Here is a 26,177-nt window from a genome sequence, read left to right as displayed (position 1 = left end):
CCAAACCCTACCACAAAGAAGATTACATGCCCCTGGTTATTCAATCAAATGCTAATCAAGGTACTTCTGTGATTCAATTTTGTACATGGAATTGAAGTCCCAAATGAGTTGACCTTAAAATGTTGATATTATCTGGGTGGATTTGATTTACTCACACCTGCCATTCAAAAGTAGACAATTATCTCCAGCTGGTTGCAGAAGTAGCAGTTAGATAAATTCTAAGTATGCAAGGGATTTAAAATAAGTGTAGTTTTTTTCCTGCTGGGAATTAGGGGACCATGTGATTAAATATGAGAAGAATCTCTATTTGCTAAAAGCTGTTCCTGGGTATATATTAGTAAGAAAACTGGGATCTCAGTCTTAAATTCCCAAGGAACTGAATTCTGTCAGTATCAACAATGTGCTTGAAAGCAGATTTTTTCCTCTAGGTTTGCCACTAGATGAGGACACAGCAAGCCAACACCTTGATTTTAGCCTTGAGATTGTCTGAGAAGAGAACCTAGCCATGCTGTGCCTGATTTCTGACCTCTAGAAACTGTAAGATAGTAAATTTTGTTGTATATGCCTCTAAGTTTGTGGTAATTTGTTAACAGCAATAGGAAACTAATAAATGTTTTACTAATTTTAATTACATGGAATTATTTCCAAATATACTGTTAAGTTGAAAAAACTTAAGTCCCAGAAGAGTATATATGGTTCAATTACAATATGTGCAAATATATATATATGATGTGTTATTTTTAATAACATTTTAATAAAGAAAACAGCTTTCCTAATGTGTCTAAGATTAGAAAAGCCATTTGAATCATCTTTATTTCTACTATAGAAGGGAGATTTATCTTAAACCATTCTTACTAATATTATCAAGAAAAACTTAGATCTAGTAACATTTCAGTACAAAGCTTTGTTTAACAAGCTTACTAAGCCTAAAAAGGGATGTGTTATATCAGCGGATAGAATTTTTAAAACAATAACTTTCCCACAAATTACTGTGTGACTCCTGCTATATTACAGTATTTCAAATATTTCAAAACATTTTAAATAACAATAGAAGAAATAATCTTATGACCGTGAAATTTTTGCAACTTTTAGCATTAGAAAAAATTTGTATTCATTTTTTTAAAAAACTTAGCTGAGTGGTGAACAAAAGGTTCTTTTTCAGAGTAAATGGGAAAAATGTAGTGACTCTAAAACTTCATTCTTCTTCAAACTTTCATCTTTCTGTTAAGCATAACTCTGTACCAGCCTTAAAGAAGAAACTCACATTTATGATGTAATTCTTCCCAGATTGAATAAAGTTTTTCTTTATGTATGTATATGCATAGAAAATTATTTCCAATAATATACATCAAACTGGATTGCTTTATTTTTGGAAAACAATTATTAAATTTTAAAAATATGTTTTTAGGGGCGCCTGGGTGGCTCAGTGGGTTAAAGCCTCTGCCTTCGGCTCATGTCATGATTCCAGAGTTCTGGGATCGAGCCCCACATCGGGCTCTTTGCTCAGCGGGCAGCCTGCTTCCCTTCCTCTCTCTCTGCCTGCCTCTCTGCCTGCCTGTGATCTCTGTCTGTCAAATAAATAAATAAAATCTTTAAAAAATATATCTGTTTTTAGAAAGAACAGACAAAACGGAAGAAATGGAAATTACAGATCAATGAGGGAGTGTGTGCCAATTTCAGGGTTTAGCAAAATTGTTTGCTTTTACATAAAAGTTGGAGAAATATATTCAGTTTGAAACTTTTCCCATCAACCTAAAATCTTTTTAAGTGTTACTCTTGCCAGAAGCTAAATAATATCCTAAATATTAAAGAACAATTTTTTTTATACTCAGATTGTACTTTATTTTGAATGGTACACAGAAAGAAAGCTCTATTGTGCCTTTGGAACAAATGTTAAAGAACAATTTTAAGTATTACTTCATCCTTGCTTGAGCTAAGAAGGTATTCCTATACATATATGCATACAAAATAAACTTTCTGAAAAATATATGGCAAACTCATTCACTTTCTACATTACATATAACCATATTACTGTATTTTTAAAAAAGCACAGTCATTAAGGAAAATAAAGATATTTAAGAGTAGATGTTCAACTATGCTAAGAATGAAATAAAATAAAACAGCAAATTAAAGAAATAATTTTTAAAACTCATTAAAAGGTTCCCAAACTTGCCTGATCTTATAAATTAAAAGACATAAAAATGTACTTCTTAAAATACAAACTGTCATGTCCTATTCCAGATGTACTAAATTAAAACCTCCAGAAGACAAACCTTTGTAACCAGATATCATCTAAGACACCGCCCAAGAAAGGGTAGATTTGGAAAATCCTGGTAGATCAGGATTAACAAAAAAAATTTTAAAACCTGAAAATGATAAACAGAATAAATATAAAATTTTGGTGTTCAGGTGAAGGAAGTGCAAAGGAGCCATGCACAAGGATATTTCCTGAATCTGTGCTCGTAACAGAAAAAAAGGGAAAAAATCTAAATGTGCATCAATAGGAAAACAAAAAAGGAACAAGACATACAATGAAATACTGTACTGCTGTTAAAAAACCTACATCTACCTATTCGACATAGATGAATCTCAAAAACATCATTTGTAACAAAAGCAAGTTATGTGCTTGTATATGTACGCATATATATGTATTTACATGCATATACATACATTTAAAATACATTAAAATGTCTGTATGTGTCTGTATGTATATAAACATGTATTTATATATGTTTTCAAATTATATATAGTGTAAAAGCTTGGATGAATGCTTTATTTTCTCAAACTTGTTTTGCATGATTCAGTATTTCCTAAATTAATATGATTGATTACAACCTGTGTTGGTGAAGGAGTGAACAGATAATATATATTTTTTAAGATTTTATTTATTTGAAAGGCAGATATCACAGTTAGGCAGAGAGAGGGAGAAGCAGGCTCCCTGAGGAGCTGAGATTCCAATATGGGGCTCGATCCCAGGACTCTGGGATCATTACCTGAGCTGAAGGCAGAGGCTTTAACCCACTGAGCCACCCAGGCGCCCGAACAGATAACATTTTTGAGGGCAATCTGTATGTATACATTATTGAAACAAGGCCAAAAACTGTAAATATATTGAAATAATGCCAATATGAATAAACTAGAGGTTTGTGAAATAAATTAAGATGATTTGAACACTCTTGAAACATCAAAAACAGGTAGACTGCTTTGTTACTAACCTGAAAAAACAGTATACTATTACATTAAAATAGAAGCATAAATTAATTATATGAATATAATAGTGACTAGAGAACATTTAGTAAGATCATATACTAAAATATTTATCTTAATGTTACAAGTTTATATATATTTCTAATTTTAAGAAAATTTCAAATTTAAGAAACTTCCAAAGTCAAAGAAAAACTAATTTTTAAGAAAATTTTATATGCAATTAATCGAACTAAAGAATTTTAAATGATCATTTAGTCTTCAACTGACTCAAATGATTCAGAAAAAAAAATAATGTGTCCTACGTGGAGAGAAAATAATAAAGCAAATGTAGTAAAATGTTAACAAGTAGGGAATACAGTGAAGGCCTTGTGGGGCTTTGAAATTATTTCATTATAATGTTCTTAAAAAAAACCACTTACATAATAATGGAAGGTTTTTTTAAATTTAGTTTTGGTTCTTTTTGCTTATGACATGATTCCCAAACCTACCTGATTTTAAGAATTGTGGGGCACCTGGGGGGCTCAGTCAGTTGAGCATCTGATTTCAGCTCAGGTGGTCTCGGGGTCATAGAATTGACCCCCACTTCAGGCTCCACACTCAGTGGACAATCTGCATGGGATTCTTTCTCCCTATCCCTCTGCCCCTCCCCCAACCCCTGCATGTTTGCCATCTCTCTATCTCACTCTGAGATGAATAAATAAATCTTTTAAAAAAAGAATTGTGTATGGAACTTAAATACAGGGTCCCAGAGCTGGCTCCAATTTATTGAAAAAGAATCTTCAGGGAAAAGTCTAGGAATCATAATCTCAGTATCTGTTAGGATGTAGCAGGTTTAGAAAACATTACCTAATGGTAATTTTTTTTTTTACTTGAGTATACTTGACACACAATGTTACTTTAATTTCAGATGTGGAATATAATGATCCAACTTCTCTTTATGTTATGCTATGCTCACCACAAGTCAAATAAAATAAATGAATACCATAACATAATACAAAATTATTTAAAAAAGAAAAAAGGAAACAAAAATCAAACAAAATTTTAAAAATACAATAAACCAGATAATACTCAGTGTTGGTATACTCATGAGAAAAAAAGGAATGCTCATATGTTATAGATGCCAAATTGAGACAATATTTTTCAAGGCTGATTTCCATGACAATTAAAAGCATCCATAGTCATTTCAATGACAGTCCTAGGAATTTAATTTAATACATATTAGTATTTTTAAAACTATGTACAAAGAAGTTCAGTCAACATTGTTTGTCACAGAGAAAATTACAAATAGCCCAAGTACATATAAATATTGGAATGGATGTGTGTGTATTGTCTTTATTTTAAAGGAAAATATTTGGACTGATTGAGAGTAAAATGTGAGTAGTATATTTCTTGAAGCAGGAATAAAGCTGATATATTGTATATATGTGTATATATTATACTCACCATTTCACCTCACGGAAAGACCTCAAGAGACCCTTTAAAAGGGGAACCATCAGCTTAAGTTTATCATTTAAAGTCCTTAATAGGAGGCGCTGTTGAAGGGTCTATATTTACAGGGTGATTCCACCCGCAGGAGAATCTGGAGGTTGTCAAGATTTTACAACTCGAAATCCTATTTTTTAACTGAAAATAATTGTATTGTTTAATTATAACAACCAAAAATGGAATGCATGCTAATGGAAAACAAAACAAAAATAATCACCCTTTCCCAACAAACAAAAACAAAACAAAACAAACAAACAAAAAAACAAAAAAAAACCAAAAACCACCCTGAAAGGGAAATAAAGTAAAAGTTTTTTGGTTTTTTTTTTTAATGTCACTTTCTATGTGTTTTCCAGAATTCCTTGCCTCGCTGTTAATGGGTAATTCTGGGTTTTACTTGCTGGGGAGTGGAAGGGAGAGAAGTGGGCATTTAATGGTTTAGAAGATAACGAAGTAATTAAAGGCTCCAGCAGAAATCAGGGGAAAGGCAAATATACACTACAAAATATTTCATCCATTTGGTCTTAAAGATTGCTAAACAGGGAAAAAATAGGGATGGGTTGTAGCGGCGAGAAGGCAGGGATGAAGAAAAAGATGGCTCCGCCCACGCTCCCGCCCCCACCCTCTTGCCGCAATGCAGGTGGGAACCATAATTGGGTATCTGAGTTCACAGTGACGTGGCCCTTACGAGACCTAGAGCTGACGCGTGGATCCGTGTCTCCTCCTAGTTGCAGTCTGGTAGTCGTTTGTGGCTGTGCGCTGTCTCGCTATTGCTTTGAAGGCAGGCGAGCCTGTAGCCCAGGGAAGAAGGAGGAAGTCGTAGAAGCTGACCCCGATCCGCGGCAGGTTAGTGGGCGCTGACTGGATGGCAGAGGGTTAAAACCAGAGCGGGTTCAAGACTGGGTTCTCTCTACCCCTTACCCAGTACCCATTTATATGGTTCAAGAAATGGAGGGCTTGGTGGGAGGAGATCCAGAGGGGCCAAGGGTTGGGAATGGGTATCAGTTAGGATGTCCTAGGAGTGGAGATGTTCAGGGCGATCCGTCATCTGGAAGGGAAGGGTCCGAGAAGGGGACAGCGAGGAGACAGCCTGATTCTTCCAGGACGACGGGAGAGGGTCGCAACCGTTGACCCTGGAGATGGCGGACTCCGCCGCGGGTCTGGGCCTCGGTTCTGGAATCTTTTCTCCACCGTCCGTCCATTTTGGAGCCGGAAATGGTGGGCTGCGGCAAACTGTGGCAGGGGTGGCGGGGCGGGAGGGGAGCGGGGCGGAGATGATGGTTGCTGCCGAGGGTAAGAACAGAGATTAGGTGCGGGAAACACTTTCTTCTGCGGAGGACGCATGGAGCGGAAGCTTTTTGACTGAGATACAGCGGGGAGCAAGAAACTCTTTCTGACCGCTGCAGGTCAGTGTGAGCGTAGGCGCCGCTTGCAGACCTTGGGGTAAGCAAGACAAAGCGCTGAGACTTCAGCGGGTCCAGGTTTGCAATGCCCACACTACCTCTTCTCCCTTCGTCCATTTTGGTGCATAAAATGGTGCAGTAAAAGGAGGGTGAATTCCAGAAAGTCTAGTGGGTCTCAACCGCACTGAATTTTTTTTATAAATAAACCACGTCACCATCCGGCAAGGTGTTTTGACTCCCCCGCCCAGCAACTTGACCATTTGCATTCGAGAAATGGTAATTAGGTGACGGGAAGGATGAGACGGGGTTAAGGGGCTAAAGAAGAGGTAAAACTGGTTTGGATATAATCATCTTTGATTACAATGCCTATTTCTGGAGAGCGGGGTTAGTACTTCAAAGGGCAGGAAATGAAGCCGTGATACAGGAGGGAGGAGAAAGAGAAGGTGGCAACATTTGATTAACGGAGGCCTGAATCAACAACGAACCTGGTGCTTGCCCCTGATACTGGTCTTTTAATCAAATGATCAGTCCTGGTTATTGTCGCATTTCTGTCTGCAGGTCTTTAGGTCGTTTGGTGCAGCGGATTTCAAAGCTAAGAGAGGAAGACTGCTTCTGATCCCTGCAGGTAGGGGGCTGCTTGGGAACCTCTGGTGTAGGGTTATAAGGGGTTAAGACGGAATCTGGAGGACTAACTGCCCTTCCTGCCTGAGTTAAGTGCAGGAGGTTCGAGGAGTGGCCTAAGGAAAAATTTGCGGGGAAAATGGTGGACTTTGGAGGAGGGCTGGGTGTGGGGCGTCCCCTAGAGGGCGCAAGAAGTCGCTCAAATGGGAAAACCTTTTCTGATAAGAGCTCTGAATCCTGTTGTTACAAAGCATTCCACCCTTCTTCTTGCTTTTTATCTCCTAGGAAGAATAAGCAGGAAAAAAATCTCAAAATGGAAAATATCCCCCAGGAAACCAAAGGAGACGAGCAGGCTCTGGTGCAGAATGAAAACGAAGCCCACCCTTTGGGAGGTGGTGAAGACCAGGAGCCTGGAGGAAATATTAGAGCGGGTTGGGCCCCACCTGCCCATGATGTTAGAGAGGATATGCCCAATAGGCTTGTCAATAACCTTGACATGATAGATGGAGATGCAGATGATATGGAACGGTTCATGGAGGAGATGAGAGAGCTAAGGAGGAAAATTAGGGAGCTTCAGTTGAGGTACAGTTTGCGTATTCTTATAGGTGATCCCCCTCACCATGACCATCATGATGAGTTTTGCCTTATGCCTTGAATGCTGAGGTTAATAATAATAAACCCCCTGCTTCCCAAAGTTGCATTTTCTTGATGTACCTTTTGCTGTGAACATGTGGTGTTCTGTCATTTTTCTGATTGAAAATTTCATTTTGACTTTGGAAGTTTTTCTGTCAGCAGGGGAGTTTCATCAACTTGCATGGAAAGATGTTTATTACATACTGTGAAGGTAATAAAGCAGTTTAAAAAGCAGTCTATAAATATACTATCTCATTTAAAAGCATGCATATTATATATATGTATCAGAATGTTTTTTTTCTTATTTTCTTCAAGTTTTCTAGATTGCCTGTTTTTTCTCATTTTTCCAAAATGAGTACATATGTATTATATGTGTCAGAAAAGAAGTAAGAGGACAAAAACTTGCCAGTTGGCTTATAAAGGGAATGGAGAAAATAAATACTTGAGACATAATTTAAAGACACATAAATATTATATTACCTCTTAAAATAAGATCTCTTATTTAGAAGCACAAACCTCATCATTATTACAGATACATTTCTTTACAGTCAGCCTATTAATCTATAAATGAAGATAACAGATGTACCCTTCAGGTGCTCTTCATATTTAGAGAAGGGCCCATGAAGTAAGTCTATCATCAAGTCTAATTGAATGCCAAGTGGGTGACACCTTTAAAAAAAAAGATTTTATTCCTTTATTTGAGAAAGCATGTGCACAAGTGTGGGAGGCCGAGGGACAAGAAGACTCCTCGCTGAGTGGAGAGCCAAATACAGGGCTCCATCCCAGGACCTCCAGATCATGACCTGAGCTGAAGTCAGATGCCTAATTGACTGAGCTACCCAGACACCCCTGGGTAACACCTTTCTATACCTATGCCACTGGTCCCCACCACTGCTGATGTGCTAGAGTCTCAAAAGTGATAAAGACCTACTGATTTCTCTTGAACATTCAGTGGTCTGAATTCCCATTTTGCCCTTTCAGAAATGTGGAGAATGCCCTTTCCTTCTTTGCAGTTATACTTAATCCAGGTGGGTACTTCCCTAGTGCTGCTTAGGAACTCAAATAGCCCTTTATGGTTTTTCTCAGACTTTCTTCCTTATCCCTTCCCCTAGATAAATCTGAGTGACACTCATTATAGTGTGTTCAAAATTGGACTACCCTTTCCATCCTCTGATGAAAATGGCTGATTTCCTTGACTCTCCATTTTCTGTGCAGACACTACTACAGGTTTCATTCTGCACATACATAGGTGTGGCGTGGCTTTATGTCCATAACATCCTAACCCTAAAATCCCCAGTAGTCTACTCATACTAACCTACATCCATCCAAAGGAGTTTTCCTCTTTGCTTTGATTTTTGCTGTGCTCAATAAACCTAAAATCACAGAGCAATGGGAAACTGGCTGAGACTGGAGACCTAGTAGGTGGACCCTTGTTTTAGAGTATTTTCTATCACCCAGTAATCAGTGGTCCCTAAGTAGACTGTGCCTTTCATGGTAAATATATTGCCCAATTTGTCCTGGTGCCCTTGGTGTATAGCATAGAGACTGGTAAGTTGCAGGGTACAACAGTTAAGGATAGCTGAGTCAAGAGTCCTGCAATCCGGGCTCAGGTTTGCCTCTGATCATTTATGGGCAAGTAATTTTTTTTCCCTACAGATTGTAGCTTGCAATTGAAAAAGGAACACAACAGAGAAAGCATTATACAACAATTTCAACACATGGACCTACTGTAATGTTACATAAGTCAGTCTTTATCAACATGTGCTGTAAAGACCATCTGCATCATAATCACCTGAAGAGCTGGCTAAAAATTCAGACAACTAGGTTTAACTCCACACCCACTAAATCCTGCAAGTTCATCAGACATCTCTGGACTTAGATAAAGTGAAGACCCCCAGCTTTAGTTCTGGTTTGGGCACTCCCCTCCTCATGTATATATGAAAGTTCTTTTTAAGTGCCTTTGCCGCTTCCTGACGGCGCACGGGAGAGGAATGAGGCACAAACGAGTCAGCCGCAAGAGAGAGGAAGCAGGGGTTGACAGTAGAAAAGGCTGTCACTCTGAACAACTCCTCAGTCCCGTATTTATTAGGAATTAGACAGTAATCAACAAAGGAGCCAAAGAAGGCTATACATAATCATATGCTTTGTAGATAAACAAGAATGAATAGGAGTTATACGTTGATTATAAGTCTTATAGACATGCAAGAAAAAAAGCAGGATATGTCTGGTCAAGCAATATAAAATTCATAGCTGAGCAAGCACATTCAAAGGGATCTTCAGATTAGCCACAGGTGATCTCTAGAGTAGAGGAGATAACAGAAGAAGTGAAGCAAGCAGCATTCCTCCCTGAGTCAGCCAGGCATCCCCAGCTGCTCGGCTTTAAGGAAGTATATCATCCTCTCCCCCAGAGGCCTGTTGCCAGTACATGTTTTTCTTAAGGCTATATCTAAGCATGCTTGGTAACTAGTGTAATTTCTCATGGGTTATATTTTAAATAATACACTGTTCTGAGAAATACTTTCAACCTTAATTAACCCATATATGTCAGGCTTTATTTTTCCACTAGACTGTGCCCTTTTTAAAGAGATAACTGTCTTTCTCAACTTTGGCAGCAGGTTTGAATTACCTGAGATTTTGAAGTGGAACTCGGGATCCACTCCCAATCAGTTGAATCAGACTCATTGGAAATGAGACCAAGGGATCATGACATTGTAAAAACTCACAGTGATTCTGATATACATGTAGAATTTAGAACAACTGAGTATAATTTGTGACCTAAGCATCTCTGGTTTATTTTCTCTGCACTACCCCTGATTGACTATGTGACCCTTAGCAATTCATTTCACTTATCTAGCATATAGATCTCGTGAAATACATATCAAAGAGGAAGAATTACACCCCAAAATCAATACATGAGATCCATTTAAAATAGTATATGTGAGGGTACATGGGTGTCTGTTGGTTAAGCCTCTGCCTTCGGCTCAGGTCATGATCTCAGGGTCCTGGAATGGAGCCCTGCATCAAGTCCTGCATCAGGATCCCTGCTCAACAGGGAGTGTTTCTCCTTCTGCTCCTCTCTCTATGTGCATCTCTCTCTCTCTCTCTCTCAGATAAATAAATAAAATCTTTAAAAAATAATATATGTGAGTATTCCTTCAAGTTTGCTAGTGTATCAAATGCTTCAGGATCACATGTGGAGCTTGTTTAAAATACAGAATCCTGGCCTGTTACCCAAGGCTACTCTTTAGTAATGGTGCCTAGGTAACTGCAATGTTAACAAACTCCCGGGTGATTCTGTTGCACACTAGAGTTTGAGAATTACCTGTGCATACATTTGTATCTCAACTATATTAAGGGCAAACAAAAAAAATACTAAAATAGAATATAGATATAAGTTAGTCTATATTCAAGGAAAAGAGAATAGAGGAGAAGGCCTATCTGAGCATTAGAAAAATAAAAGATGAAACCATAAAGGGAAAAATTGATATTTACTATGTAAAAAATATTAAACCTTATGCAAAATATAGCACTACTGTAAATAAAAGTTAAAGAGGAGGGTTCACATGTCTTAAGATGATTTCTTCAACTGAAGACTATGTAATGCTTTTCTCTCATTCCAATGTAGGATATAAACAATAAAATTGTTACAGAACCTGGTCTGGGTCCTGATGGAAGAACCAAGTGGCACTCGGAAACTTTGGAGGATCACAGGTTTATTTAACACCTGCGGGCTCAGAGGAGAATGATCTCCAAAGGTCTGAGCCCCGAGCACAGACGAAGAGGATAATTTATATGCTTCTCTTTTCCAATACTTGGTACTTCTGGCACGCACAGGAAGCAGGGCAGAAAGAAGAACCTGGAAGAGCCCCGGGGCAGGAGCTAGGACTCTTTTGCTGACTCAGTTGGCCATCGTAGAACATAGATTTTTCCCTTATCAAAATGAATAAAAATTTCCTCTTGCCAATTTAAAACCTTGGTTATGAGAGTCCATCCTAGCCATTTTTAATTGATCCCATTACTAGGGAGTGTTTATCTGCTTGTTTCAGGGGAAAGGGGGAAAGTTGAAAATAAGCATAAATATTCATTTGTATCGGTTTCCTGTAGCTGCTGCAAACAAACAAACAAAACTACCACAATACAAATTTATTCTCTCACAGGTCTGGAGACCAGAAGTCAGAAATTACTGTGTGGGAAGGGCAATACTCCCACCGGAAGCTCTTCAGAAGAGTCCATTCATTGCAGTGCAACTGTTATCAAAGCTACAATAAGCAAAATAGTGTAGTATTGACATAATGACAGACATAGAGGACAATGAGATCAAATACACATTTCAAAAATAAACCCACACATGCATAGTCAAAAGATTGTCAACAGGGGCACCTGGGTGGCTCAGTGGGTTGAGCCTCTGCCTTCGGCTAGGGTCATGGTCTCAGGGTCCTGGGATAGAGCCCTGCATGGGGCTCTCTGCTCGGCGGGGAGCCTGCTTCCCCCTCTCTCTCTGCCTGCCTCTCTGCCTACTTGTGATCTCTCTGTCAAATGAATAAATAAAATCTTAAAAAAAAAAGATTGTCAACAAGGGTGCCAAGAACATTCAATGGGGAAAGGATATACTTTTCAGCAATTGGTGGTGGGAACACTACATATTCATATACAAAAGAATAAGGCTGGACCCTTAACTTCACCATATACAAATATTATCTCAAAATGAGTGAAAAACATAAACCTAGGATCTAAAACCTTAACTCTTATATGAAAGCATGGTAAAAGCTTCATGATCATGGATTTCTCCCTTTTGAAAGGAGAATATATATTGCATGTCTATCCACCATCATATCTGGAAGCACTTAAATTCTTTAGTTTCACAGGCTCACAGCTAAAGAGGATTTTTACCTCAGGATGAATCATATTTCTAGTCTCACCAAGACTTAATTTAGATAGATGAGACTTTGGAGTTGATGCTGGAATAGGTTAAGATTTGGGGGGCTGTTGGAATCGGATAAATGTATTTTATATTTTGTATATGAGAAGGATGAGTATTGGGGGGCCAGAGGGTGGATTGTTAGGTACTGAATTGTGTCCCCTCCAAATTCATAGGTTGAGGCTTTAACCCCCAATGTGACTGTATGTGGAGATAGGGTCTTTAAGGAGTTATATAAGGTTAAATAAAGTCTTAAGTGTGGGCCCCCAATCAAATAAGTATTCTCCTGAGAAAAGGAAGAGACACCAAGAGGGTTTGCTCAAAAGAAAAGGGCCATATGAAGATGTAGCAAGAAGGTAGCCATCTGCAAACCAAGAAAAGAGGCCTCAAGAGAAACCAAACCTGCTGACAACTTGATCTTGGAATGTTAACCTCCAGAACTATGAGAAATTAATTTCTGTTAAGTCACCCAATCTGTGGAGTTTCGTACAGCAGAATCAGAAGACCAAGACAGGATATAACACAAATTGGTGACCAGAGACTGGGTAGATACAGTAAAGGAGGGAAACTACTTAGTGAGTAAGAAGATTTTACTTTGGGGTGATAGAAATGTTTTGGAACTAATTAGAAGTGGTGGCTACACAACGCTGTGAATGCACTAAATACTACTAAATTGTTCACTTTGAAATGGTTCATGTTTTTAATTTTTATTGTAGAAAAATATACATAATGCCATATCTATATTTTAATCATTGTTAAGTGTACAATTTAGTAGCATTAAGTACATTCACATTGTTGTGGAATAATCACTGCTATTCATTTCCAGCAATTTTTCATCATTTCAAACTGAAACTCTATACCCATTTAACAAAAACTTCTCATTCTCCATCTCCCACTGCCCTGGTAACCATTATTCTACTTTATGTCTGTATAAATTTGACTCTTGTAGGACTCTTATGTAAGTGGAATAATGCAGAATTTGTCTTTTTCTGTCTGGCTTATTTAACTTAACATAATATTTTCAAGGTTCACCTGTATTATAGTGTGTAACAGAATTTTATTCCTTCTTAAGGCTGAACCATATTTTATTGAATGTATATATTGCATATTATTTGTCCATTTATTTCCCAAGCAACACTTGGGTTGCTTTTTCCTTATGACTATTGTGACTAATGTTGCTATGAGCATGGGAGTGCAAATATCTATTTAAGCCTCTGCTCTCAATTATTTTGGGTATATATCCAGAAGTGAATTGCTGGAACATATGATAATGATATGTTTTGTTTTGTTTTGTTTTGAGTAAACAGCATGTTGGTGCAGCTGCACCAGTTTACATTCCCATCAGCAGAGTACAAGTGTTCCAATTTTCCCCATGTCCTCACTAACACATTGTTTTCTGAGTTTTTTTTTTTATAATAGCCATCTTAATAGGTGTGAAGTCATATCTCACAGTTGTTTGGATTAACATTTCTCTAATAGCGATGCTGAGCATTTTTTAATATGCTTTAGCCATTAGCATATCTTCTATGAAGAAATGTCTATTCAAGTTCTTGGCCCATTTTTTAGTTGGGTTCTTTTTGTTGCTGAGTTGTAGGAGACCTTTATATAGTCTCCTTAAATAGACATATGATTTGTAAATATTTTCCCCAATCCTGTAGGTTGCCTTTTAGCTCTCTTGATAGTGTTCTTTGATGCACAAAATGGTATTTTGATGAATTCCAATTGTATTAATTTGGGTTACTGCAACAAAATGCATTAGATGTGGTGCATTAAACAACAAACATTTTATTCCTGCCATTCAGGAGGCTGAGATGTCTAAGATCAAGGGTTCTGGAAAATTCAGTGTCCAGTGAGGTCCCTCTTCCTGGTTTGCAGATGCCCACCTTCTTGCTGATCCTTTCATATTGGAAAGAGAGAGAACACTAGTCTCTTCCTCTTTTTATAAGGACAGTGGTCCCATTTAAAGGTTTCACCCTTATGGCCTCTTTTAAATCTAATTATATCCCAAAGATCTCATCTCCAAATACCATCACATTGGGGATTAGGGCTTCAAAAATATAAATTTCAGGAGGACACAAACATTCAGACCATAGTAGTCCAAACTTGGCCCCCAGTATTCTTGTCCTTTACACATGCATAATACATTAATTCTATCCCAACAGCCTTAGAAGCTTTAAATCATTTCACAGAAACTCTAAAGTCAAAGGTCCAAAATCTCTTCTAAATACTATCTAAATGAGATATCGGTGAGATTCTAGGTATAATTCATCCTTAACCAAAATTACTTTCCAGCTACAAACCTATGAAACCAAATAAGTTATGTACTTCCAAAATATAATAGTGGGGCAGGTATAAGGTAGACATTTCCATTCAAAAGGTAGAAACAGGAAAGAAGAAAGGGGTGATGGGTCGCAAGCAAGTAAAAAACCTAGCAAGACAAATCCCATTAGATCTTAAGGCATGAGAATAATCTTTGGTTCAGTGTTCTGCCCTTCAGGCCCTCTGAAGTGTCAACATCATTCCTGTAGCTCTTAGAGTTTCTGTCTCTGCTATAGCTCTGTGGTAACCCTTCTTACATATCAGCTGTCTTCAGGGTCCCCACCCACATATTAGCTCTGATAGGTGAGGAACAAATCCCCAGTAGTCTGCAGGTGGGAGCTGTGTTCACTGGTTCTGGACTACCCATGGCTTTGGTTAGAGACAATCTGATCTATCAACACTGAATATGGTGATCTTGATAATCTCTGAATTATATTCATGGCCATTCTTTACTTTTCTTGAATAGTGCAAGTTCACAGCAGAATAGGTTTATTATCCTGTTCTGAAGAATCAAAGAAATTGAAAAGTTTCCTTCATTCTACAACATCTTTGTCATCTTCAGTTCAGATTGGCAGTGTTTCTGCTGGAGTGGCTGATTAAGATTGTGGTTCACACCCATACTAATCTCCTTATCAAATTATTATTCCACCATACTCTTAGAACTTCCTTTCTTAAATTTTTACAATTTTGTTGGGCCAAGGATTTTCCAAATCCTTAAGCTCTGGTTCCTTTTAGCTTAAAAATTTCTTCTTCAATCACTTCTTCTTTTTACATTGTATGATAAGCAGTCAGGAGGAACCAAGATGATCCTCCCACACTTTTTCTAGAAATATCCTCAGCTAAAAATGCATTTTTGTTGCTTGCAAGTACTACCTTCTACAAGACACTCAAATATGAATACAGTTCAGCCAAGTTATCTGCCACCTAATAGCAAGGGTAGCTTTTTCTCCATTGTCCAATAATATGTTCCACATCCTGTGACCTCACAGAATGGTGTTTACCATTCATATCACTACCAACATTCTATACATGATTATGTATTACTCTCAAAGAAGATGAAAACTTTATTTCCAGCACTCTTCTTTCCTTTCTGAGCCCTTACCACAATCGAGTTTAACAATCCTCTCGGGGCAACAATGGCTTTTTCTAGCATGCTTCAATATGTGAATTTTGGTGGGACATAAACATTCAGTCCGAAGCACTGATTTACTTATTTTCTTTTTGTTGCCTATGCTTTGAGTATCATATTCAAGAAATCATTGCCATATCCAATGACATGAAGTTTTTTCCACCTTTTTCTTCCAGAATTTTCAGTTTTAGTTCTTAGGTTGAAATCTTTGATCCATTTGAGTTAACTTTTTGTAAGTGGTATAAGGTAGGTGCCCAACTTCTTTCTTTTGCATGTGGATATCCAGTTTTCTGGATATCCACACTATTTATTGAAAATATAGTATTTTTCTCATTGAACAGAAAATAATGGGAATGAGAAATTCACTTGAGCTGGCTGAAGAAGGAATCATTAAACTTAAAAATAGGTAAATAAAGATTTCAAGTCTGAAAAATGAAATAAAAATTAATGAGAGTATATTGATACACAGAACCTTGGGACACTATCAAGTACACCAACATAGACATAACAGGAATCACAGAAAGAGATGAGGAAAAGTAAGCAACGAGGAAATACATTTGAAAATACAATAACCAAAACTTCTCAAATTTGATGAAAAACACTAATCTACAGTGGTCTTCTAATCAGAAATCATGGAAATCAGAAGACAGTGGGAATTCATTTTCAGAATGCAGAAGAAAATCAGTATTAACCAAGATTTCTTAACCAACAAATTCTCCCTGAAAAATTAAGTATTAAATTTCTTAACCAAAAAATTCTCCCTTAAAAATTAAGTATTAATTAAGACATTTTCAGATAACAAATATTGAGAGAATTTTTAAACATTTTTGCTGTTCTATAAGAAATATTAAACAGAGTCCTTAAGGCTCAAATCAAAGGGCACTAGATGGTAACTTCAATCCACATTAAGAAATAAAGACCACTGGCCAGGTAACTAAAATAGGTAAATATAAAAGACAAAGTTGTTGGCTAAATAATGGCCTCCCCACCAATACTCATATCCAAACCTTGAAACCTATAAATATTGCCTTATATGGCAAAAATAGACTTTGCAGGTTTGATTAAGCTAAAGATCTCAAGATGGAGAGATTATACTGGATTTTCTGGGTGGGGCCCAAGTGCAATCACACATGTTCTTATCAAAGAAAAACAGAAGGAAATTTGACATTGAAGAGGAAGAAAGCAATGTGATGATGGAAGCAGAGACATTTGAATATGCTATGCTGGTGGTTTTGGAGATGGAGAAAATGGACATAAATCAAGAAATGCAGTTCTAGAAGTTGGAGAAGGCAAAGAAATGGATGCTCCCCTAAAGTTTCCACAGGCAGAATTACCCTGTTAAGACCTTGGTTAAACCCCATAAGATTATTTCAGATTTATAACTTCCAGGGGCACCTGGGTGGCTCAGTGGGTTAAGCCACAGCCTTTGGCTTAGGTCATGATCTCAGGGTCCTGGGATCGAGCCCTGCGTTGGGCTCTCTGCTCAGTGGGGAGCCTGCTTCCCCCCTCCCCCGCCTGCTGCTCTGCCTACCTGTGATCTCTCTCTCTCTGTCAAATAAAGAAATAAAAAGTCTTTTAAAAAAATTATAACTTCCAGCATTGTAAGAGAATAAACTTTTGTTGTTTAAGCCATGAACTTTGTGGTACTTTGTTACAGCAACAATAAAAAATTAATACAGAGAGTATAAATGTACGTTTGTGACTCTTATTTGATTTAAAGGAAAACTACATAAAAACAATAATTATAAAACAGTGTTTATGGGTATACAATAGCTAAATGTGTAGTTTCTACGACAATAATAGCACAAAAGAGGAAGGAGGGAATGGAGATATATTACAACAAACTTTTTAATAGTATTGAAGTTAAGTTAGAATTGGCAAAATTAGATTGTCTTAAGATGTTAATTTTAATCCTTAGGGCAACCACTAAGAAAATAATTTTTTAAATCTTTAAAAACAAGAGAATTAAAATGGCATACTAAAAATGTCTTTTAAAAAGAATGCAATAGTGGAGAAATAAAGGAGCAAAAAAGACAATAAGCATATAGAAAACAAATAATAAAATGGCAGGTGTAAATCCTACCTTACCCATGATTACATTAAATACAAATTAATCCAACTCCATACTATTTACAAGAGAAAGACTTTTAGATTCAAAGAAATAAACAGAATGAAAGTGAAAAGATGGAAAAATATATGCCATGAGAAGCGTATTTTAATATCGGGCAAAATAGACTTTAGGACAAAAATGTTATCAGAGAACAAGAAAGGTATTTCATAATGACAAGGTCAACCCATCAAGAATATATTAAAACATATGTAAACATACATAAATGTCAAAATACATGAAGCAAAAACTGCCAGAAAAAAAAAGGGAAGAAACAATTTGATTATAGTAACTAGATATTTCAAAATGACACTTTAAAAACTTGATGGAACAAGTAGGAAGAATATCAATAAGAAAATAAGACAGTTGGGCACTTGGGTGGCTCAGTCAGTTAAGCATCTGCCTTCAGCTCAGGTCATTATCCCAGGGTCCTGGGATTGTCCTGCATTGGGCTTCCTGCTCAGATGGGAGTCTGCTTCTCCCTCTGCCCCTCCCTCTCCACCCCCTACTCGTGCTCGCTTGCTCTCTCTTGAGAAGTAAATAAATAAAATCTTTTTTTAAAAAAAAGAAAAGAAGACAGTTGAATATAATCAAACCAGCTAGAATAACAGACATCTATAAAATACTCCAAACAGCTTCAAAATACATATTCTATCCAACTTTCTTTTGGAGAGACCGTATAGTAGACGATAATAAAATACCATATAAATTTATAAGGATTGAAATCATACAAATAATATTCTCTGACAATAATGGAATTAAGTTAGTAATTGAAAGCATAAGGAAATCTGAAAAATCTACAAACATGTATAAATTAAACAGTATATTTTCATTTAGTCAGAAGAAATGATGAAAGAAATTAGAAACTACTTTGAGATGAATAAAAATGAAAACACAACAAACCGTAACTTTTGGGATATAGTTAAGCAGTGCTTTGAGGGACTATTATAGATGTAAATCCTTATATTAAGAAGATGAAAATCTCAAATCAATAATTTAAATTCTCACCTTAAAGCACTAGAAAAAATTGCTTAAAACAAACAAACAAAAAATCATAAGGAAGGAAATAGTAAAGATTAGAGTGGAAATAAATGAAATAGAGAACAGTAAAACAATAGAGAATATCACTAAAACCAAAAGTTGGTTCTTTGAAAATATAAGGGAAAAAAACCTGACAATGCTATAACTAGACCTACCAAGAAAAAAAAAAAGGAAAAGGATTCAAATTATTAAAATTAGGAATGAAAGAGGGGACATGACTCTTAACTTCAAAGATTTACAGAGGATTATACAGTAATACCATGAACAGCTGTGTGACAGTAAGTAAGACAAGATAGATGACAGGGACAAATTCCACACAAACTACCAACACTAACAAATAGAAATAGAAAGAAAAGTAAATTTACTGAAAATGGCAATGGAATTCTGAGACTTGATCCCTCTCCTAAAAGCAACTAATAACCTAGCAAAAAGTATCCGAATCAACTTCTGTAAAACTCTGGAATCTAGTAAAATAAAAATTGTAACAATCAGGGGAAATTTAGTGAAATTTCTACTACTCCTCTGTGGTCAGAAATTTTAAATTGTTTACCTACCATCCATCATGCCCCAGATTTTCAACAGTCTGTACATGGCAGCTTAATATCCTGATTTAGACTGCTAGTGCCTGAGGGAAGAATTCAGATTCTATTCTTATAGAATTGTGGTTGTGAGTCTTAGTCTACCTGTCAGTTCTCTCAAGGACCAGCACAAAAACTTCCATTTGTCACATGAGACAGAGCATTCCTCGGACTGGGACTGGGGCAGCTTCCTGGGTAACTTTTGCCAAAAGCATTTAAAGTCATAGGTATTGACCAAAGCAGCCTGGCGCAAGGAACAATGTTCAGGATAAAAAAAAAAAAAAAAGATAGACAGACTGACAAGTAAGTATGAGAAGCTGCGGAAAAGACACACATGGAGAAACAAGCACTTTTAAAAACTTTATATAAAAGAAACCAAATACTATATGTCCATACCAAGATTGGACACATGCTCAGCAAAGGCCAGAGAAGGCCTTACATGTTCACCCTGGGCTGGTCTTAAGGTCTGAAAAAGCAGAAAGTAAAGCATTAAAAATATCTCAACTTGGAGCTCATCTGCAAAGACTGGGAAAGCATTTTTCTTCTGTTGGCTGTAGACATTTAAAGTAACTCTGTCCAAATACCAGTTGATTACTGAGCTAATCCAAACTGGCAAATACCAGTTGATTACTGAGTTAATTACTGAGATTTCAGTGACCTGACATGACAAAGAAAACAGAATTTACAAAAAGTACTTTTAAAAGTCAACAAACAAAGAAACAACTAACAACAAAGAACAACAACAAAACCTGGAAAGTGAGAGGATCTAATTTACAGAATTGGCATTTTCTAATATATAAAATGTCCAAATTCCAACACAGATTGTAAGGCATATGAAGAAACAAGAAAGTATGGTCTATTTCTAGGAAAAGAAAAAATTATTAGACTGAGTATAAAAAAGTTCATGTATTAGACAAACTAGAAAAAAATTTTAGATCAACTTTCTTAAATATGTTCAAAGAGCTAAAGGAAGCCATAGACAAAGCACTAAGGAAATGAGGGGGAAAATGCCTTAGCAAATACAAACTATCAGCAGAGAGAGTATAGAGATAGAAATTATAAAAAGGAACAAAATAGAAATTCTGGAGTGAAAATAACTGAAGTAAAAAGCTCACTAGAGGGGTTTTGACAGCATATTTGAGCATGTAGAAGTAAGAATCAGTTACTCTGAAGATAGATGAATTGAGATTATCCAGTCTGAGGAGCAAAACGTAAAAAGAGTGAGGAAAAATTAACAAAACCTAAAAGAACCAGGAGAAACAATAAAACATATTTAAAATATGCATGACAGGAATCTCAGAAGGAGAAAAGAGATAGAAACAAGAAGAAGGAATTTTTGAACAAATAAAAGCTAAAAATTATTCATAAGGGGATACACTAATCTATGTATTCAAGAAGTTCAGTTATTTCCAATCAGGATAAACATGATCCAAATCAAGACACACTATAGTCACAATGTCAAAACCAAATATATGCTGTTACACTGTAACAATTATAGTTTTGGCAATTTTCTAGTTTTTGAGTTGGGTGGTGATTTCACAGTATGAAAGAGGAAAGGGAAGGGAAGGGGGATAAAAGGGAGGAAAGGAAAGAAAAGAGGGACAAAAGGTAGATGCTAAGACTGTGTTGTAGACAAAGAATTATGATAAATTGGTTCATCTATGACACGTTTTAGAAAATACTTTAATGCTTTCTCTTTTAGCTGTCTGACATTCTATATGAGAACCGGTCCAATACTGGAGCGCAAGTTTCAAGTGTGAAGAGAAGTGAACAGAGAAGGTGAGAAGGAAGTAGCAGAAAAAAGGTTGGGGTGTAAGGATTTTGAGGTCCCTCAGGGACATTCAAGCAGTGGTATCCAATAGACAGTTGGCAAAGAGGGTCTGGGGCTATGGGGAGGGAACAGTCTGGAGATGGAGCTTTGAGAATCATCTGTGCTTAGGGGGAAATGAACAGAAATCATTCAGGGAGAGAGAACATGGGTACAGAGAAGAGGTCCAGGAACACAGCTGCTCAAGGTGGCAGTGCCGCTTCCTGGCGGTACTACTGCCTGGGCTCAGGAGTCAGGCAGAGCCGGACTTGAAAGCAGCCTGTGGGACTCGGTTGTTGAGCGCTCCTGGCAAAGTCGGGTACCGTCCCTGTGAACAGCGGTCACACCTGGCAATGGCGTACATCGCAGAGGGATGCAATGCGAGGGCCTGAGATGCGCCAGGTAAAGCACCCGCGGTCCGGAAGCCTCCCGGCTCCTGCTCTCTCCTTGATTCCCCATTTGCCACTCGGCCCCCCACCGCGTGTGGCTGCTTGGTCCCTTGGGGATAGGGGTAAGGGGGGCGGGGTGGGGGACCGAGCTCGGGTGACGCGGCGCTCACGTGACTGGCTGGGCGCCGACGTGGGCAGCAGCCCCCGCGCCCGCCCGTTCACCGGCCCTGCGGTCGCGTCCCTGCGCCCTCCGCTCCCGTCGCCCGCGCGGAACCAGCTCCCTGAGCTGCCCGGGCGGCGGGCGAGGGGTGAGCGGGCTTCGGCGAGCCCCACGAGGCGCAGGCCTGCCCCGGGCCCCGCAGGTCAGTGTGAAGGTGGGCGCTGCCGGCAGCCCCGGTCAGAGGTGGAGGTGGATGGGAGTAGGATCCGGGAGCAGCGCGGAGTGGGATGGGGGTCCGGGAGGTCGGTGAGGAGGGGGATGCAGCGTGGACGTGGGCAGGTGGGGAGGGAGCACCCCACCACCGCCTCCTCGACGCCCCTCCTCCGCGCCCTCCATCCATTTTTGGACCTGAAATGCGGGGAGGTGCCCCCGCAGTGCGACAGCGAAATGTAGACATATTCTAGAAATAACCCGCTCTCACACTCTGTACCTAACAGGAAATACTGACCTCTGCGGAAAAGGGGAGAGGGTGGGCGGCATGCCTGCAGCGGAGGAGGACACAGAGACCAAAACCATTTGGAAAGCATCCTGGTCTGGAGTCTGAGGCCTGAAAATTAATGGCGGCTGGGATGTGGGGGAGATAGGAGAGGGAAATGTTGCTTGAACAGGATTCAGATTCCGGAAAGAAACTTAAGTAGGCTGAGTGCACAGGCCCCCTCCTGTCTCCTGTCTGTCTGCAGGTCTGTGTGTCTGTCCCCAGCACTCTGCAAGGCTAGAAAAGGAGGAGGAACCTGTCCAGAATCTGCAGGTTAGTGAAAGGGGGAGGCCATTGGACAGGAACGGGGGGAGGGTGTGGAGGGCACAGTTTGGGCAGAATTTGAGGACCCCACTGCCTATCCTCCATACCACATATATTGCGCCCACCCCACCACGCTGAAGGATGGTATAGAAGGTGGTAGGGCCTGCCAGGGAAATGGTTGGCTCTCACATGTGGGATGAATTGCGGGGTAAAGGGTGGGCTGAAGACACACTTGGAGGGCTTGGGAAGCCAGGGAATCCAGCCAAGGAGAAGAATGCCAGTAATATCAGCATCTGCCTTCCCCCTCCAAGTCCTCAGTCTGCCTTGTCTTTGTTTTTTCTTCCCCTTCCCATCCCACCCCTCCCTCTACCCCTGCCCCAGGACAAGGAAAAGAAGGGAAAATTCAACATGGAAAAACTCTACAATGAAAATGAAGGAAAGCTGGAAATTGAGGGAAAACCTGAAGATGAAGTAGAGCCTGAAGATGAAGGAAAATCAGATGAGGAAGAAATGCTGGAAATGGAGGGGAAGCCAGGTCATGAGGGAAAGCTCCAGAATAAGGGACAACCAGATAATGGGGGACAACCAGAAGATGAGGGAAAGCAAGAAAAGCAGGGCATGTCCAACAATGAGGGAAAACCACATGGTGAGGGCAAGCCAGAATCCCTGGCAAAGCCTGAGAGTGAACCACGGGCTGCCGAAAAGCGCCCAGCTGAAGATTACGTGCCCAGGAAAGCAAAAAGAAAAACAGACAGGGGGACAGATGATTCCCCCAAGGACTATCAGGAGGACTTACAGGAAAGGCACTTGGGCAGTGAGGAGATGATGAGAGAATGTGGAGATATGTCAAGGGCTCAGGAAGAGCTAAGAAAAAAACAGAAAATGGGTGGTTTTCACTGGATGCAAAGAGATGTACAGGATCCATTTGCCCCAAGAGGGCAACGAGGTGTCAGGGGAGTGAGGGGTGGAGGTAGGGGCCAAAGAGGCTTACATGATATCTCATATCTTTAATGCCTTTGGCCTTCAATTTTGTTTTCTCTGATGAGAATATTGCTGATGCTGCTTTCCCTCGTAGGCATTTGCCAGGCTATGTGCTTTAACCTTAAGCTGATATTTTGTTTTAGGTGTCACTCTTGTTACCAGCAGCCTTTTGATCCAGCTATAATGCTCTCTGCCATTCAGTAGAGAATTTTCATCCATGTGCATGGAAAAGATGTTCATGGTACATTGCAAAAATAATAAAGATAAAATAATTTCAGAACCACATATGCAGTATCAGCCCATTTGTGTAAAAATGTAGTACTTGCATAATGCATTTGTGCACAGAGAAAACTCTGAAAGTGTGTTACACTGAAAAGTAGGCAATGGTTTTTCCTGCATGATAGCCAGAATAGGTCTCACCCATACTCAGAAATGAGTTCAATCACCTCATGGTTAGGTACTTCCATGGCATTGTTCTGCAGGCGTGCCCAACCACATATCTTCCCCTAGTTGTAACCATGCCCATAAGCATTGCTGCTCCTTCTGAGTCCTGTACCATCCTACGGCTTCCACCATGGTGTGATTCTTTTTATTTGGTCACTCATCTCTTTTTCCTAAATATATGAATTATGTCTGTCATAATTTAAAAATAACTAAAAGCTGAAAAGAATACATGGTAAGTGATTTAACCATTTTGTGAGTTTAAGAGGGCAGTGAAGACAAAATTCCTCTTGTCAGAACATGAAAAAATAGGTAAAACTCACATTTTCTAGGACTAATAGCTACAGGAATCAACCTGACAGTTTTAACACATCTACTGCTGTAAGTGTCAATGTTGTTATCTATAAAATGGGGATATTACTTGCTTTATGGACCTGCCAAATGGATCAAATGAGGTACTGAGTTATGTGAGCTCTGTTGTAACCCAGCCTCTACTAGATACTTGTGGGGGGGGGGAGGCTGGTATGGCTCCCACACTATTTCCCATGCAGCAGCAGGTATATGGATGGAATTCAGACACTTGGAGCAGGACTGAAGGAGGTCTCATCTGTGCCCAGTAACAAGTCTAGGCAGCTAGAAGATGAATGTCATTGTCTCCTGGATATGTCCATAGTGCTGGGCACTGTGCCCTTGCTCCTGGGTTCTGTACTTATTAAAGATACTATCTAATGATCTGGAGGCCTTAAGGTTCCAAAGCCCTATCAATTTCTCTAGAGCCAATGGCCACCCATCCCTGACCCTTACAGAAGTGTGAACAAAGCTCTTTTCTCACTTGAGTTCTAGTTATTCAGTTACCTGTGAGTATCCCACTAGTGTTACTTGCAAAATGATAATTTATGTGTATTTTTTCAGTTTGTGCATTTTTGCATACATGAATATCCTTATCATATTCAGATATTACAGGCTAGAGGAGGAAAAAAATATCTGTGATAAAGCTGTGCTGGTGTGTCTGGGTGACTCACTTGGTTAAGTGTCTGACTTTGGCTCAGGTCATGATCTCAGGGTCCTGGAATAGAACCCCATGTTGAGTTCAGGGCTCAGTGGGGAGTCTGTTTGTCCCTCTGCCTCTCCCCCAACTTATGCTCTTTCTCCCTCAAATAAATAAATAAATAAAATCTTTTTTTTTTTTTTTAAGTTGTGCTATTCTTATAGGTTAATATCTGCAAACTCTCTCCTAGGTGGAGTTCTCTTCCAGGAAACTTGTCAGGCCCCACTTTAGCAGTTCAGTCAACACTTACACATATCTGATTTTTAGATCCTTATTAGTGAACATGTGGTGCAGGGAGCAGCTCATCAGTATCACTTGAGAGTTAATTAGAAATGCAGAATCTCAGGCCCTACCTCAGAACTACTGAGTTAGGATCATTTTAACAAGATTCCCAGATGATTCCTGTGCACATTTAAGTTTGAGAACAAGTGGCTTAGATGGAGACTCTTTTCAGGCTCTTCACTCCCACATTCACATCAAATATGTACCTGAAAATATAAATATATATACCATATAAGATACCCACTCTCCCATGAATTAGTAGGTCTTGAAATTAATTCAGTGGATCAAGACTTGTGAATTGTTAAGGAAATAAGATAAAATAAAGGCAAATAGAAAATATCACATTGCAGGTATGGTGATTATTATATGACATTTGTATTTCAGATGTGTGTGCGTGTGTGTGTGTAACATAAGTTGTGATGCAAAATAAAATATTTCTTACTGTGGGCTGTGGTTTTAAAAAACTGAGAAACACTTTATTGGATTCTTTGCATCTCAAAACATATCCAGCCCATTTTATATTTGTATATCTAGTGCCCAACACAGTACCCGACAAATAGTAGGTATTTAATAAAAGCAAATAATGAGGATTAATTTGAGAACCTTAAATTGTTCCCAAAGTTTAGCCCTTATCTACATAATTAACTTTGGAAAAATAATTTTAATTGTCTAACAGGTTTTACCAGCACCAAGGAGAACTCCTCGGCTGGAGTTGAACTTCTCAACCCCAGGAAGACAGGCTCTGTAAAGTGAAACTAAACAACTGTGGTATCTGTGCTGTAAAAAGATCCAGTGGAAGACTGTATGTCACAGGAGCACCGTGTCATAAAGG

General features: G+C 38.8%; 2 protein-coding genes across 4 annotated transcripts; both read left to right on the top strand.

Moving 5' to 3' along the window:
* The first annotated feature begins 5,329 nt into the window (after positions 1–5,329).
* Positions 5,330–7,585, top strand: BEX5 (brain expressed X-linked 5). 2 transcript variants are annotated; one of them, XM_032331354.1, is made up of 3 exons: positions 5,330–5,535; positions 6,651–6,717; positions 6,999–7,585. In XM_032331354.1, exon 3 carries the CDS (start codon positions 7,027–7,029, stop codon positions 7,366–7,368), a length of 342 nt encoding a protein of 113 aa, XP_032187245.1. In that variant the 5' UTR covers positions 5,330–5,535; positions 6,651–6,717; positions 6,999–7,026; the 3' UTR covers positions 7,369–7,585. The 2 variants fall into 2 exon arrangements, with proteins under 2 accessions (XP_032187245.1, XP_032187246.1); XM_032331355.1 differs by lacking the exon at positions 5,330–5,535 and adding an exon at positions 5,959–6,095.
* Positions 7,586–21,457: 13,872 nt separating this feature from the next.
* On the top strand, positions 21,458–23,878 carry TCEAL6 (transcription elongation factor A like 6). 2 transcript variants are annotated; one of them, XM_032331701.1, is made up of 3 exons: positions 21,458–21,647; positions 22,535–22,602; positions 22,975–23,878. In XM_032331701.1, exon 3 carries the CDS (start codon positions 23,002–23,004, stop codon positions 23,602–23,604), a length of 603 nt encoding a protein of 200 aa, XP_032187592.1. In that variant the 5' UTR covers positions 21,458–21,647; positions 22,535–22,602; positions 22,975–23,001; the 3' UTR covers positions 23,605–23,878. The 2 variants fall into 2 exon arrangements, with proteins under 2 accessions (XP_032187592.1, XP_032187591.1); XM_032331700.1 differs by lacking the exon at positions 21,458–21,647 and adding an exon at positions 21,898–21,996.
* The last annotated feature ends 2,299 nt before the right edge of the window (positions 23,879–26,177 follow it).

The sequence above is a fragment of the Mustela erminea genome, chromosome X (genome assembly GCF_009829155.1).
Source record: "Mustela erminea isolate mMusErm1 chromosome X, mMusErm1.Pri, whole genome shotgun sequence".
Taxonomy (NCBI): Eukaryota; Metazoa; Chordata; class Mammalia; order Carnivora; family Mustelidae; genus Mustela; species Mustela erminea.
This window is presented reverse-complemented; position numbering and strand designations above follow the sequence as displayed.